This window comes from Vanellus vanellus, assembly GCF_965231255.1.
Source record: "Vanellus vanellus genome assembly, chromosome: Z".
Taxonomy (NCBI): domain Eukaryota; kingdom Metazoa; phylum Chordata; class Aves; order Charadriiformes; family Charadriidae; genus Vanellus; species Vanellus vanellus.
This window is the reverse complement of record NC_138908.1, coordinates 76,961,766-76,976,719: the sequence shown is the minus strand read 5'-3', so window position 1 is coordinate 76,976,719 and position 14,954 is coordinate 76,961,766. Positions and strand designations below refer to the sequence as shown.

The following is a 14,954-nucleotide window of genomic DNA, read 5'->3' as shown; positions in this document are numbered from 1 at the left end:
AAGCACAGGCACTGATGGCTTGCAGGCTAGAGAAATGAGTCTGGCTGGAGACTCAAGGTCCCACCACAACACCACTCAGCAGTGATTCAGCAAGTCGTTTCCACACCACGTAGCCTGAAAATACTGATAAACTGATCAGAAGGCCAATATAAAGAAGGAAGTATTAAATCAAAGAAGCTGGCAATTAAGAGTTCAACTGAGATGACACTTAAACTGTTCTCTACAATACCCAGAAAAGGCAGTTAGTGTTTTGAGGCTTTCTCTGCTAGTTGATGCTATCTGCTGCTCTGCACAGTTTCAGCAGAACAATAGTGACATCATGAAGTACTTATGACACTGGCACGCTTTTTGGTTACAAGAGCCCATTTTTTCCCCTCCTAGTGCACAGAACCGCCCACGACAATAAGATTTTCCCTGACCAGATTCCCAAAGGTCTTAGGGCGAAAAAGCTTCTGTTTATCTTTCTGCTGATGTTTGTTATATGTGAGAAGCTCCACTTTGGGAAAACAGGTCCCTTGCACGATGTATAACCTTTACTACAGCAGTTGGAGTGGGAGTTATTTCGCCCAAGAAGAGCACCCTATGGCCTTCCCCAGAGCCGGTTAAATCTTTCCAATGCCACATCCCTTCAGAAGCAAACCCGACACATTTAGCTGCGTTACCGGCACCGGCAGCCGAGCTGCTCCACAAAAGCCAGCTTTGTTTGTCTCGCACCTCCTGCCCGCTCTCCTGTCTGGAAAGCGGGCAGCTTGGGAAGCGGCACGTGCAGCCGGCTTTGGACTCGCCAACAGCGTGGGAGATGAGCTTCGCCCAAAATTTCAGCGGGGAGAGCCCAGGGAGGGCTGGCTGGCCACCACCTGGGCCCCCCACCTCTGCCTGGCTGTGGCGAGCCCCCAGCCCGACCCTGGTTGCCCACCGAGACCTCACCTGATGACGATACACTGGCTGTGTGGCTCGCCGCCCTGGTGGCCCAGCATGGCGTGGTAGGCCCGGCTGGCGACGGCGAAGATGTGTGGCGGCAGCGTGCCCGTCTGGTGGTGCCGGTACTGCTCGGAGACCTGCGGGGAGGTGCGGGGGGGAGACAGCGGTGGTGGAGAGGTGGTGAAGGGGCTGGGGGGACAGCGGGGCCCGGCCGGCGGGGGCCCGCGGGGAGGACTCACCTCTCTCCCGTACAGCGGTAGGGGCTGGAAGGGGTTCATGGCGATGAGGATGTCCCCGACATCGGTCTGGGGGAGAGGGGAGAGCCCGTCAGCCGAGCGCCCGCCCGCCGCCGCCGCCCCCCGCCCCGGCCCCCGGCACTCACGTAGACCTGCTGCCGCAGGAACCGCTCCCGCAGCCCGCCCAGCAGCGACGCCTCGTCCAGCTCCGACAGCGACGCCAGGTCCCCAGGCGGCGGGCGACGCTCCTCCGGCGACACCATGCCTGACCGCTGCCAGCGCCAGCGCCACCGCCCGCCTGGCCGGCCGGCCGGCCAGCCGCCCGCCCGGGCCCGGCCCAGCTCCGCTCCCGCTCCGCCCAGGGACCGCCCGCCGGGGCGGGGCCGCCGTTTGAACGCGGGGCGGCGGCGGGGAGCGGCAGGTAACGGGCGGCGGGGCCTGGGGGAAGGCCCGGGCTGAGGGGGGTAGCAGGGCCCGGAGTGGGGGGGAGCAGGGCCCGCAGTGGGGCGGGTGGGCCCGTCCCACTGCGGTGGTGGGGCGGTGTAAAGCGGGCAGCAGGAGGGGGAGGGGGGGGAGGGGGGACGCAGAAAGAGCCGCCCTGAGGCCTCCGAGGCTGAGCCGGCCCTTGCGGCCTTTGTCACAGCGGTCAATAAGAGAATGGCGGGGGGCTGGAAGGAACCTCTGGAGATCGTCTAGTCCGGCCCCCCTGCCAGGGCAGGGTCACCCAGAGCAGGTTGGACAGGAATGTGTCCAGGCGGGCTTTGAATATCTCCAGAGAAGGAGACTCCACAACCTCTCTGGGCAGCCTGTGCCGGTGCTCTGTCACCTTCAAAGTAAAGTTTTTCCTCATGTTCAGATGGAATTTCCCATGTTCCAATTTCATAGAATCATACAATGGTTTAGGCTGGAAGGAACCTTAGAGACCATCTAGTTCCACCCCCCCTGCCATGGGCAGGGACACCTCCCACCAGACCAGGTTGCTCAAAGCCCCATCCAGGCTGGCCTTGAACATCCCCAGGGATGGGGCCTCCACAGCTTCTCTGGGCAACCTGTGCCAGTGCCTCACCACCCTCAGAGTAAAAAATCTACCCTTTTCCGGTTTGTGCCCGTTGCCCCTTGTCCTGTCACTGGCCACCACTGAAAAGAGTCTGGCCCCGTCCTCTTGACACCCGCCCTTTAGATATTTGTAAGCATTGATAAGATCCCCTCTTAGCCTTCTCCAGGCTGAACAGACCCAGGTCTCTCAGCCCTTCCTTATAAGAGAGATGAAAGTCTCCTCATGCCTGGCTGATGGCGTTCATCCCGTTATCCTCCTGTGAACCTGCACTCAATAAATGCAGGTGTAGCCAGACTTTCCCCAGTTTCTCTATATGACAAGTCTGATAAACTGAAAGGCTTTGGGAAGCTTATTCTGCAGAGGGAAAGTCTCCCCATACTCAGAAGTGGGAGGTGGAGCTGCACAGCCCCTGGTGTGGCTCCCTTTGCACACACTTGTACCTACTTTAATGCATGTTTTTAAGGTAATTTAAAATTTGGTGAATACTTGGATGAAGATCATTTTACTAAGACAAAGCTTGCTTTAATTAAACTATCCCAGAAAAGAAAAAACAAGCAAAAGCATATTAAACTAAGCAGAAATATTATGATTGAATGTTACCATGAGGTGGTTAACACTCTTGAGACATCCAGAGTAGCTATGCTGTGATAATAAAGGGAAGGTTTTGCAGGATATTCCAAACAAAATTTAGAATCATTGCAGGGAATATTGCTAACGGGGCATCATAAGGTAGTTAACTGTACAGAAGGTATTCAGTGGTTTCTATACAGATTCTGAGAAGAGAGAATCAAGCTGGGGTGCTTCTGTCACGTGTAGGTGAAGTATTTTCTAGTCTACCCATGAGCTCCGGACAACTCTCGCCCTACAGACCTGAGACAGAATGTAATATATTTTAGAATAATGGGAGTGTTTGCACCACTTTATGTGAGTGGGAGTGGTCAAAAGCGGTGTAACTGGTTTTGTCTGTCTTTTTTTTTTTTTAAGTTATTATTTGTTAAAATAATTTGGGCTACAAAATGAAAATCATGACTTCAACCTTCCCTGGCTAAAGGTGCTCTTCAGATGGTAGCATTTTAGTCTATTATTGGTGAGTACTTTGTAACCACAACCTAATGCTAAGCTCTTGGATGGTATTCCCTGCAGTGCTGCCTCTCCCTCCGCAGGGGTGCCAGGTCTGCCCTGTTTGACCAAGACATGGCCTCGGCTAGGCTTGTGGTTGTGTCGTGAGCGAATATGAGGATAAACCTCTGGAGAAGCTCCCGCTACTATAAAATACTGCACATGTCCCTCAGCTATCTAGACTTTTGCTGACTCATGAAATGAGCCTTGGTACTCATTTGATGTGAAGCTTTGGTTTCAGACATTGATTTAGATATCTAAAATGTCTCTGGAAGACTGTATTTAACAAATTCCCTTCTCTATGACAACACATCTTTCTGTATCAATGTAGTTCATCCATGTGGGAGCCAGAATGTATGTGGAGGTATCTCAGCTTCCAGAGAAACTGAAGACTTTGTGCTGTGGCAAGTGTGCAAACAGCCTGCACTGCCTTTTGATCAAAAAGCAAAGCAATATTGAACTGGTGCTCTGCTAACACATGCCTCTTTCTCTGAGAGAGGGTGATAAAAGAGGGAGTGCTTTTCTCTGTACCAAAACCATGATGCTTTTGCAGAATAGCAGCAGCAAAGCCGGTTAATAAGTGAATAATGTGATTTACAGCAGTTGCTCAGTCTCTCTCATCTCTGAAACCACAAATGACTGTTGGAAAATGACAATGCAAACCACTTGCATCTTGGGAACTTCCATGGGAAAACAAGCAAGAGTGCTCCCTTTCTCTGTCTCTTCTCTCTTCTTCCCCCAGCAAAAGTTTTATGGCTGTTTTCCACTCCTACCTGCAGTACCTCTTCCGTCCCTTAACTTCCTTGGGTTTATTGGAAATTTTGCCTGAAGAATGCGGCAAAGAACAGGAAGAAGCAATTTGTGGATGGAATTGTATACTTGAGATTTGCTTACAGATGTATCGTAATGTACTGCTCTTGCTTTCACAGTCTAGTCTTTCTAACACTGTTCTTCTGGTTGATGCAGGGCTTACACGCGGGTAAGAAAGCAGAAGGAAACTTAATAATGGTTGCTGGCAACTGACTTTCCTTCTTTCATAGTAGAATGTAGAGTTTGTAGCTCAGAATCCTACCCTGTGGCTTAGGTTGTGCAACTGTTGTGTGTCCATCTCTCTTGGCTCTCCAGGATCAGTTACATTTCTGTATGTCAGCTCAGAGACTGCCATGAGTGACTTGTCCCTGCTGTTTATGGCCGGATCAAACACTGTTGAAGAGCAGAGGGCTCGCTGGGAGAGAAAGCGCAGCCGGACAGCCAAGGAGCTGCTGGAAACAGAACACAAATACCTTGAACAGCTGGATTTGGTGGTCACAGTGAGTATTTCGGCTCCTTCTAATATGTGGGTACCTTCAGGCAGCACGTACTTGTTTGTGTTGTCGTGAGGAAGGGACAACAGAAAGACTTTGCTACATCTCTAGTGCATGGGACAACTGCTGGGGCTGAAAGGTTTTTTTGTTGTTTTTCTTTTACTGAGAAGGCAAAGATAAATTATTAACAAGGTGGTGAAAAACAGATGCATCTAGGAATAATGAAATAGGCTCCACCAATGTTGTAGTGCTGTTCCACACATTTACAGTTATGGTCAAAGTTGCCAAATGGCTTACATCTGATAATAAATATTCACAACAAGACATTCACAATATTTGATATCCTTTTGACGTCAAGAGTGTGTAGGCTGCAACTTCTTGCTTCTGCTGTGTGTCAAGAATAACTTTTGAATGACCTTTGAATTTTACCTGTTTGAAATTCTCTCTTTTTTCCTACTTAGTTCTTTGTGACAATTTTAAAAGCCAAAGGGACACTGAAAACTGCTGTGTTGGAAACCATATTTGGACCCCTGGAATCCATATATTCGGCCAGCCAGTAAGTGAACAGATTGATGCGATCCCTGTAATTATATGCGGAGGACGCTATATTGGTGAGAAAGTAAGATTTCAGGAAATAAAGCTAACACCTTGTAAAACAGGCATTCACTTGTAGCACTGCTAGCTTTGGTGGCACTTGCAGGTGTACCCAGGAAACTGCTGATCTGTATCCACATATCTGGATGGCTAGTTGCTCTCTGGATAGTGGTTTAGACCCAGTAAATCTTCTCTGTGGTATTTTTAAGGGATGTTTTGTGTGGCTTACTTTGTGACCACCAAGCACATGTTTGGCACAGAAACTGGATGTGAGGCAGCGACTGATGAAGGAAGGTCAGCATAGGATTGAACCAGAGGGAGCTGTGAAAATGCCATCAGTAATGTACCCCTCACGAGATATCTTTGATTGTGCACAGTGTTCTGTCGCTTCACCTGGAGAGAGGGAATCTGGGACCAGGATTGGAAAATTTCTGTCAGAATCTGGAGCTTTATGGCCACTACGCTGAGAATTTGGAGCAGGCAAATAGAACCTTGAAGGTAAATATCTCCTTTATTCTTCATATTCTTTCTTCCCTCTTTCTCCATTCTGTGAAACAGCTACATGCTTCCCTTTTTCTTGTTTCTCGAGTGATCGGTTTTCTTCCTTTTTCTGGGCTTCTGATATTTTCTTGGTCTTTCTTCCATAATAGAATGGTGAGAACTTCTCTATTTATTTAGACCTTGAGATTTTTTAAGCTTGTTTCAGGTGTTTGTGTATGTATGTGCATATGCTGAGCACAGCTTTCTCAAACAGAGTTCTGTATTTACTCCCACTCCTCCTTGGCTGGCAAGCCTGGAGAGTTTGTGGTGGGAGCACTAGGGGACAGTGATCTCTTTCTGGAGTATTATCAGGTCTCCTAGTCTTTCCCACTACCACTAACTGTATCCTAACAGTGGGATTTCCTTTTCCTTCCCAATTTTTTTTCTATGGTAGAAGAAAAATTTTTCTTTCCCACTTACGTCTGCAAATACAACCTGTCTTCCAAGAAATTTCAGAAGGATATATTTTTATTCCAAAGTCTTGACAGCTGTATATGGAATTTAAACCATCTCACTTCCAGTTTTTGTCTATGCTTGTTCGCAGCTGCAGGATGTACTGGGAAGTCCTTCTGTTCTTTTTACAGGCATATATTCACACTTGATTTCCAAAGAGAAAAAGCCATTTTGGATACTTGCCTTGAGGTGGTGGGAACATGGGGTTGCACCGCTTTGTCTTGAAATGAATACCAAAAAGCCACAGGTTTTCCTGTCTGAGTCAACCTTCCTTCTTTTCTTTATTTCCATTTGCTGAATATACTAGCTTTATACTGCTGTGCATGTACGAAGAGGGGATATCGCTTCCATTACACGCTGGGAAATCGTGGTCAGAAGAAAGAGAATTGCTTGCCTATGGCTACAAAAGAAGTTGTTGATGCTTTAGGACTGCAATCCTAAATTCTACGTTTAAGAGTTTCAATTGTTCCAAGCTCTGGTGCAGTCTAGAGCACATATTTCTTTCTGTAGTCTCAAAGCTATGTCTTTTCTGCTGCACACAGGAGCAATTGAGGAAAAATAAGTCATTCCGGCGGTTTAAGAAGCTCCAGGAGACTCGACCTCAGTTTCAAGGGAGAAAGCTAGAGGATCTTCTTCCTTTGCCCCTGCAGAGGTTGCACCAGTAAGTATGCAATTCTGAGTCTTCAAGGTGTTAGTATGAGAGGGGAAAAAGGAACATAACAGTGTCTTGGTTGCTATGGGAGGTAAAGTTGCTTAACGTGTCTCAAAATTGGAGCATATAGACAGCAATAAAACAGACTTGAAGATGTACCTATAAAATAGAATCAGTGTATGTGGATGGGAGCTGATGCAGACAGATAGCTGTTTGGCCTCTGCTCCTAAGCCCTTCATCTAGCTCTTGGGTAGAACTGCAGTGGAGGCTTTCTGTCATCTTGGGAAGCTACTGAAGTTAGGCCCTGAACAAAAGCCAGAGATGGTCTCACTCCACTTTTGTGTGGGTTGCTGACCTGGAGCATCTCTTGTAGATGGTTGCTTTTGGGGAGAGATGAGATTAATGAAAGTGAGGGAACTTTTCTCCCCTCTCTGGTTATCAGGACCACATGCTTTCCTCGGATTTGGTGCCTACTGCAGTTGTCCGAGCCCTGGACAGATCCTGTCTGGATTGCTGCATTCACCCCTTGAGGCATCATCTCCCCTTTGAAGAGGCAGGCTGACAGCAGCAGGCGAGTCCTCCATGTCCTCAAGGGCTGCCCTTTGTTGGGGAGGGTATATGGGTAATACAGAGCACAGGTAGTTTGTTGGGAACACAGATGCTGCTGCTATAGAACAAGTAGCTGCTCTTCAACCACGACCTTATCCACGCTAAAGCAAATGTGAGAGATCGAGAGCCTAATTTCTTTGGAAATAACTAGGAGTGAGCATACCACAATTTTTCAGGTAGCCTTATGTAACCTTTTTAATCAGCTTCTCTTATGTTTATAAGCTTTCTTTTTATTGTAATTCTTTGGATTGTTCTTTTAAATTTCTAAAATAGCAGTATATTTGTTGCTGTCCAACAGTTTGGAAAAATGTTGGCTTTTTAACAGAAGGTCTAACTTTTTCATTAATCAGCTCTTTCATGTTCAAAGTTCTTCGAAACTCTGTTACATATACTGCAGGTCATATGACTTCTGCCAGTTGGTGAAGCTATTCAATGTGACATTTATTCTGCCATTTCAGATTGAAAATAGTTAGACTTTATTAGGAACAAGCATTTGTGGAGATCTGATCCTTTCTGGTAAAGGCTGGAGAGGAAAAAAGAAAAAGGCGGCTCGTAGTTCTTATAGAAATGTCTTTATTTTCTTGTGCGGGCAGGAAACATATGGTATGAATGCTACCATTCAGACATAAAAAAATTTAAATAATTCAAAGAGAAATTTGTCTGTTATTGAAGGTATTTTTATGTGAATGCTAAGTCTCATGAACTTAAGTGATGTGTGAGTTTGCTTTTATCAGATCGCCAGGAAATGCCAAAGGCTTGCAAATGTATAAAATACTTGGGTTAATTTAGTTGATAAATGTGAAGATAAAATGAATGTGATCAAAGAATTGTGACCAAATGCTGCTTGGTTAGGTTTAGAGGTGTGTACTCCATCTCCTGGTGGAGTGTTGTTCATTACTGTCTCTAATAGGAGATGCTGCTGTTCCTGGTATCTTTTTGTGAAATAGAGCTGCTCTCTCTATCTTAGGTACAAGCATTTCTTCAGAGACCTGCTGGAGAACACCAGCCCAGACAGTGCTGAGCACCAGAGACTTGCAAGTATGATTCCATCTGTAGATACTGGCACTCTCATCAGTGTTAGCCTCCTTGCTAATAACATTTGGATTCTCATCTTCTGTCTAGTTCCAGAGGAAGAAAAATCTTCCTTTCTCTGGGGTTCTAGTGGATTACTGTTTCCCTTCTCCATCTTGATCAAGATGTCCCTGAGAACACATTGGGAATAAAAATGTAGAGTAACCAACTGGGAAAGTGGCTTGGGGGTTAGGTCAGAGAAATGGCAGCTCTATTTTTTACTATGAGGGTGGTGAGACACTGGAACAGGCTGCCTGGGGGAGTTGTCAATACCCCAACACTGGAAGTGTTCAAGGTCAGCTTGGACAGGGCTTTGAGCAACGCGATCTAGTGAAAAATGTTTGTCTCTGTGGCAGGGGAGTTGGGCTAGGTGATCTTTAAAGGTTCCTTCCAACCCACAACCATTCGATGACTCTGTTGGTCATGTTCCTTAGTTTTCTGGGGTAAATCATGTCCTTCATGCCATATTTACTAGCTGTTAACACCACTTGTGGGGCATTTTTCCTGTTTTTGCTTCCAAATCCAGGGAATTATTCCTCTGTCTAACGTTCCATTGGCAAATAAATGTTTTCTAGAACCGCAGAAGTGTTGGCTGGAGAGAGGCCTCTGGAGGTCATGTAGTCCAATCTCCTGCTGAAATTACTGAACAAATCTGTTGTTGATATTTGGTTTAAAACATTTGTTCTTAATTTCTTATCTTATAATCTTATCTTTTCACAGCAAAATAGACAAGGCCTAATATGTACTCATTTGTGATAACCTCAGAATATGCTGCTGTAATTTCAGAGGCTGTGAAATCTGTTTCTGAGGTAGCTCAGTGGGTCCAAGACATCATTCATAAGAGAGAGAACTCATTGCAGCTACTTCGGGTTCAGAAACTGCTCAAAGGACACAAAACCCAGGTTTTGACTCCAGGTGGGTCTTATTGACAGCCCTGTTTTTCTTCTGCCAAGCTGAGATAACTGGAGATGTGCTTACCTTCATCTCTGACTCAACTCATATTAACCAGTTTTCCCCTTGTGCGCAAATTCTATGGTGGTAAAGGAATATAACTAGTAATTCAAGCCACATTTTTTTTTAATTAAGAATTTTTGAGTAAGGATAAGCAGCAGCTTAATAGCCTGACATTCAGATGGGAGAAGCTGATGACATGTAGTTAGAAAGTTACTAACAAGAACCTAAGGAGGTCAGGAGTGTAAGTAGGTCCTGGGTGAGAATGAAAGACAGACATTAAATAGTTTTAGAAGAGTCTAAGTAGTGGTGTTGTCCCTACTCCATTGCAGAAGCCACAGATTTCTGAGTATCAAGGACTGTGGTGTTTTTCACCTTAAGCTACAAGCTTCATGGAATTGTACTCACACCCTTAACATGAAGAATCTTCCTTTATCTGCATGGTTAAACTGTGCCAGAAATCAGAGTATTTGTGTTGATAGCTGAGATATATAAAAAAAGTCACAGTCACTGGCATGTAGGATCATCTAATTGGATAACAGGTTTCTTTATGACCTCTTGTGTGACCGAGTGCTCTCCATGCCCGAAACACACTCCAAGCTACATATGGAATATTGTGACAAATGTGTCCAGTCTGGGCAATTATGAAATGGTCACTTGGGGCTTCACCTGTGCCCTCACTAGACACTGCTATTGCAGAGGTCATCTAGAAACAGTGCTGCAGCTGGAGAGGAGTGTTAAAGTCACTGTGTCTAAAGGTCTCTAAGGCATACCTCCAGGTACTTGTGAATGTGGTGGTAATTCATATATGTGGAAAAAAACATCCCCCAGTGGGATGGGGGGGAGAATTGGAAGAGTAAAAGTAAGAAAACTTATGGGTTTAGATAAAAACAGTTTAGCAGGTAAAACAAAAGCCATGCATGCAAGCAAAGCAAAGCAAGGAATTCATTCACTACTTCCCATCAGCAGGCAGGTGTTTAGAGCCAAGCACAGGAAAGCAGGGCTCCATCATGCATAATGGTTACTCAGGAAGACAAACGCCATCGTTCCGAACGTCCCCCCTTTCCTTCTTCTTCCCCCAGCTTTTATTGCTGAGCATGACATCATATGGTATGGAATATCCATTTGGCCAGTTGGGGTCAGCTGTCTCGGCTCTGTCTCCTCCCAGCTTCTTGTGCATCCCCAGCCTGCTCGCTGGTGGGGCGGTGTGAGAAGCAGAAAAGATCTTGATGCTAAGTAATGCTTACACTGCTTACACAGCAATAACTAAAACATCCCTGTATTGTCCGTGCTGTTTTCAGCACAAATCCAAACTAGCCCCATACCAGCTACTAAGAAAAAAATTAACTCTCTCCCAGCCAAACCAGCACAGGTAGAAAAAGAGGTTAATTATCAGAGGTTGCTATTCTTGAAGATGCTCAGTCAATGGGCAGATTAATTTACAAGTATCTCTTCCATTCTTCTTAGGATCCTTTTGGTGGTGCTAGCTGAAAGGGAGCTAACACAGGTGTGCTCTGCTTATAGTGAGCATGAGCATGTGTAGGGGTGCCTGACTACATTAGGGTAGTGCATAAGTAAAGAGATAAATCAATTATCCTGAATGACAGAACTAATAAGGTAATCCCATGACAAAAAAAAACCAACACCCCCAAACAGTATAGCTAGACCAGACATGGCCATTGTTTGAAAGTGTTGGGTCCACTGCTTTTTTTGTCTCCGAATATTCTGAAATATGTAGTAAGACAAGTATTGAGGGTCTGTAGACACCTTTCCATTATCTAGAGAATTGTGATGGTCGTGTTTTCCTGTAGCTGGCATAAAATAGGTACTATTGGATGTGAGAAGTAGAAAAGTACAAGGCAGCTGGGTCTTGACAGTTTTGGGCCACCTTTCCAGAAACAAGCTAGCTTTTGCAAAACTTTTAAGATTGCATCCTATTACTAGGAGGGAAGAGGTGAGAACACATAATGCTATAGATTCAGAGAGAAGGGGCAGCTTTGGAGTTGGGTGTCTCATGTTTGGCAGTGTCTCTGAGATGTACTGGTCCCAATGACAAGAGACACATCTTTCCTTGCTGCCTTACATATTTAGGGCGAATACCATCTTGGCCAGAACTGCCTCTTTAACTGTTCTGTCATCCCGAGCTTCCCTAGGGATATTTCCTTGCCCTCCTTTCACAAGAATTTCCTAAATTGTGTGCCCCTGGGAATCCTGAACACGGATCCCAAGACTGCCAGCACAGTCCAGCTCAAACTGTATGCCAGGGAGTCTGATCACAGCTTAGCCTGAAGAAAACAGTTCCAAGTCCAACCCCATGCTGCTGTCACCTTCCTTCCATTTGTTTTTTTTTTTAATCGTGGACTGATTCCTGCATGTCACCCTTCTTTTTCTCAGTTTCTTATTCAGATAAGAGGAGTGGTTCCTGTGGAGTAAGCTAAGCAGGAATTCACTTGCCTCTATGTTTTGTGACTGTAGCATACTAAGTAAGACAAAATCCATAAAAATTGTGTTGTTTTCTGAAAGGTACTTACTAGTTCAGCCAAAAGCTAAGGCACAAAAAACAGTGGCTGAAATTCTCTGGCAGGTGTTTTCCAGACCAGGCCAGATGGCAATACCTTGTTATGGCTTTACATTCTTATCAATAATCTTATTGGCAGGTGTCTTCATAATTCCCATGAGTTGATGGCTATCTTGTACAATCATCCTTCTAGTTAGAGGCATTGCTTTAATTATTCCATTTTGTGTAGATGCCATTTTTTTTATTGCTGCCTACAACTAGGTTTATCAGATTGGTTTGTTTTTTTCCTGCTGATTTGTCTGCCTTTTGTTTTATTGCAATTAATTTCATGGGTAGATGACACTGGACTCTATTCTGTAAGAGAAGGTTGATAAGGTTACCTGTTTTAGAGCTTCCTTTTAATATATTGTTTTGTATCACCTTTGTTGTCTTCTCATTAGAACAGTAATCTGCATTCTGTAATCTGTTAATTACTGGAGGTCCATATACAGTTAGATGACCTGCAAAACGTTTTTTTTTTTTTTTAATTGGCACGCACAAGCAAACAAACAAGGGAAAAATAATAAATGTTCAAAGCTTCGGCTAACTTATCTTTCACTTCTAATAACAAACAATTGGGCAACACAATTTAAGATAGTTCATGGTGTGTTTTCTGAAGGCTTATGCTAATTTAAAGGTATGCATACCATTTTCAAACCATGTTTTTGTTCTGGTCTCTTTAAACAGAATTACATATCATAATATCCTCTTAATTAACATAGTAGATTTATAACAACTTCAGTCTGCTTGTCATATACTAAAAGTTTTGGGCCAGTTACTGCTTCTGCATGGGTGCTATCTGTGCAGGTGATACTGCCTTCTAGTGGCTGTGATTGATGTAGAACCTGGTAACCTACAAGGGTAGCTCACTGTGTTCCTGTTTGTCTTGTTACATTCTTTTTTTTCCCCCAATGATGATCTGACAACTGTCTTCATTTCCCTTGCATGCCTAGGGCGCTGGTATATCCGGGAAGGCTGGCTTTTGGTGGTGCCTTCAAAGGGAGAAGAGCTGAAGCGCAGAATGTTCTTCCTTTTTTCTGATATCCTTATTGCAACAAAGCCCTGCCACCCACTGCACCCATTGAACTCGAACAAACTGGCATGCCAGGCTGTCTACCTGCTTCACCAGTGCGTTGTGGATAAAGTGTTTGGCCACACGCAGAGCCAAGGAGGGCTCCTCAGTGTAAGTCTTTCCTCCTTCTGCCCTGCAGAAGCATCAGCGGAGTCAGACTTGCGAAGCAGGTCTCTCGCCGTCTCAGCAGCAGCAGGACTAAGACGATGAGAGTGGTGACAATGGTAGATGCAATGAACGAGCCTGAATTAGGGCAGCCCTTCTCTTCTTGAGCGGTGTAGGTCCTTTTCCCTTCGTGGCGTAGGCCCTCCTGAGCACTCTGGGGTACGGGTTGCTGGTTGTTTCACTTAGCTCAGGTGAGGAGGGTCTGATAAGACTCTGACATGCCCTCACCAGAGCCACATGTTGTGGGGACAGCTCCACAGTCGTGACAATGAATATGTAGTATTACACTGACTGTGGACTGAGCTTATAGAAAACCCTGAAAAACAGAGAGCGTGAAAAGATGTGGGTATTATTACAAAAGATATTGCTTGTGCATCTAACTCCCTGAGGCCTTCAGGGTCTTTGACTGGGACTGATGCCTTAGGTAGGGGTTCAAGTTCAGGACTTCCCAGGCTGCAGCACCTGGGGGCTGTTTTAGCTCATTCTTTGTGAGCTATGTGCAAGGAAGATTCTGGGCAAGCTGTGATCTGCAGATGGTGGTGGTGGAAGGACCCCTAGTGGCAGCTTGGAATATAGGAGAAAACGGTGAAAAGCTGCCGAGGACTGTAATTGCCCAATTCCAAACACCCTATTAAGTTAAAGTGAACTGTCATCTGTAGCTGGAAGGAACGAACAAGACTGGCACTTGCTCTGTACTGTCCAGCTTCTGGCTTCTCCCAGTACTGATGCTAAATTTTTCTACCTGGGTAAAAAAAAAGATGGAAATCAGCATACAGGGCTGAGCTGAGTTCAATGGTGATCGCTCATCTTTTATCAAAGTTGCTGCCTTGGCAAGAAATGACACAGAGTGGCACCAGATTCTGTTTGCCTTTCAGCTTTCCTTTCCACACAAGACGCTATTATTGATGTCCAGCGACCAACAAGATATTAATGACTGGTATCGGAGTCTCACAGCTGCAGTCAGGTAGGCATCTATTTTCCAGAGGTGGAAGGGGCTGAGGGAAGGGGGCAGAACATTAAAATGATCATATGGACTTGTATATTGGCATATGTTACATGGTTACATGGTGATAGAGAAGAGCTGACTTTGGCAGCCAGGATAAAACAAAAAGTAAGAACAGATTTCATGTTTTAACAGTAAACTTCCCCTTTGTTTTCTTCTACAGTCATCTGAAAGCCTGACCCACCTGAGTACAAGACAGACTGGCAGGACAACCGCCCCTCTTGGTAGAAGCCTACACAATCTTAGGAGAGTTGCATTTAGAGGGACTACGCAGTGTGCCTGTGAGATTATAAATGCGTTTCAGCTGTCCTAATCTTAATACAGATATTGCAAAAATTAGGTATGCACACTAAGGATTTGTATATCAAGAGCCCGTATCAAGACTTTTCCCCAACATGGCTTAGGAGCTTCTAGCTTTTCTACACTTTTTTTTTTTTTTTTACCTCAGGTTATTAATTTAAAGACAAGCAGAAAAGAGCCTGACTTGCTTTCCCTCATTAAATGTTTTTATCCAACTGTCTTTCTAAATCAGTCTACCTGCTTTTGCTTCTGGCTCCTTTGATCAGAACGGATGTTTTGGTTAACAGTAACATGGGCATAACACTATTTTCAGCTAGTGCTACAGGGCCACAGTCATCTTCCTCCCTTGG

At 45.2% G+C, this 14,954-nt stretch overlaps 1 protein-coding gene across 1 annotated transcript; it reads left to right on the top strand.

The window, feature by feature from the left end:
- Positions 1 to 1,568: 1,568 nt before the first annotated feature.
- ARHGEF39 (Rho guanine nucleotide exchange factor 39) lies at positions 1,569 to 14,269 on the top strand (the record flags this gene model as incomplete). The annotated part of the gene is made up of 9 exons (XM_082497597.1): positions 1,569 to 1,578; positions 4,459 to 4,643; positions 5,099 to 5,193; positions 5,609 to 5,729; positions 6,767 to 6,885; positions 8,453 to 8,523; positions 9,343 to 9,471; positions 13,018 to 13,247; positions 14,177 to 14,269. Exons 2-9 carry the CDS (start codon positions 4,497 to 4,499, stop codon positions 14,267 to 14,269), a joined length of 1,005 nt encoding a protein of 334 aa, XP_082353723.1. The 5' UTR covers positions 1,569 to 1,578; positions 4,459 to 4,496.
- Positions 14,270 to 14,954: the final 685 nt, after the last annotated feature.